General features: G+C 40.9%; 1 protein-coding gene across 1 annotated transcript in view; it reads left to right on the top strand.

Annotated features, from left to right (window-relative positions):
• The first annotated feature begins 44 nt into the window (after positions 1–44).
• Positions 45–1261, top strand: part of LOC116689347 (CAP-Gly domain-containing linker protein 1-like) — a 12725-nt gene continuing 11508 nt past the window's right edge. The window contains 2 exon segments of the mRNA XM_032515888.1: positions 45–158; positions 380–496. Of these exon segments, the coding sequence (XP_032371779.1) occupies positions 45–158; positions 380–496 (231 nt within the window).

Below are 1261 nucleotides of genomic sequence, written 5' to 3'. Positions count from 1 at the left end.
TGGCACAACAGGCCCAAGACAAGGACCGACAAACCAAAGAACAGATGTCAGAAATTGTGGCTCTACGCAGCCAAGTAGCACAAAGTAACCAGGAGCTTGTGACCCTGAACGGTCGATTAGAGATGGTTCAAAGCCAAGGGAACAACCAGGGTGCCATGGTGAGTTCTTCTTCACATCTTGACCATTTCATACTTCATGCTTCCCATTTTCAGTTTGTCATGTTTGAGAGAAGCAGGTTCCCTATGTATTCTGTTAAGTTAGTATGGCATTTCTGGACAGTGATTGTCAGTTATTGGTATTTTTTTTTTGATGTGCATATTTCTTTGCTGTTTGTTTTTTCTGTTTTGTCCATTGTATTTTTACTGGGCATGTGCTATAGGTTGGTGAATTGAGCTCACAGTTGGAGGGCCGACAGCAGGAAGTCCTCTCTTTACAGAAGAGTCTGACAGCTGTACAGCAGGAGAAGGACGTCCTGGAACAAGAGCTTGGAGGCCTGGTGAGGCTTAGGACTTAATTGTGGATGTGGCTACAGTAACTCTTTTGCGTTGTGATTGTGAATTCACTGGTCTTTTTCATGTGTGTGTGTGTGTGTGTGTGTGTGTGTGTGTGTGTGTGTGTGTGTGTGTGTGTGTGTGTGTGTGTGTGTGTGTGTGTGTGTGTGTGTGTGTGTGTGTGTGTGTGTGTGTGTGTGTAAAGTGTTACGGATATCTGCAAAGAGTTAATATGTGTGTTAATAATACTAGCCTGTTGTATCAGTTGGTCTCATGACTAAAAATAATTAAAATGCTGTAGCTGCTTACATTTGACTATTGCAGAAGAAATTGATGTGAAATTGTTTTCCCCACAGAAACAAAGGTTGGCTGAAAGCACAGAGGAGCAGACTAAATCATCAAACACTATGCAAGGTAAATGACATAAACAATTCCATAAATTCAGTTAGTCATCCCCCCTATTCCCTGCTACTAAATTGACCTCTTTCAGTTTATAAAGGCTTCTAGGATGTAAAGTGGCATTTTTCTTTTTGCAGAAACACTTGAGAAGCTCCGTGACAAAGAAGAGCAGTGCACATCTCTGACCACAGAATCAGAGTCTCTAAGAAGTCAACTTTCCGGTGAGAACTAAATTTTGTGTTTTGTTAAATGTTCAGTGTATATAGTATGTTTCTTCCTTTCTGGTAGAATAATAACCTTAGAACTTGTGAACAATCTTGTCTTAACTTAGTGCTAGAGAGAAAGCTGAAGGCTGCAGATGAAAAGCTTGA

The sequence above is a fragment of the Etheostoma spectabile genome, chromosome 5 (assembly GCF_008692095.1).
Source record: "Etheostoma spectabile isolate EspeVRDwgs_2016 chromosome 5, UIUC_Espe_1.0, whole genome shotgun sequence".
Taxonomy (NCBI): domain Eukaryota; kingdom Metazoa; phylum Chordata; class Actinopteri; order Perciformes; family Percidae; genus Etheostoma; species Etheostoma spectabile.
The sequence above is the reverse complement of the archived record's forward strand: the minus strand, read 5'-3'. Positions and strand labels throughout refer to the sequence as shown.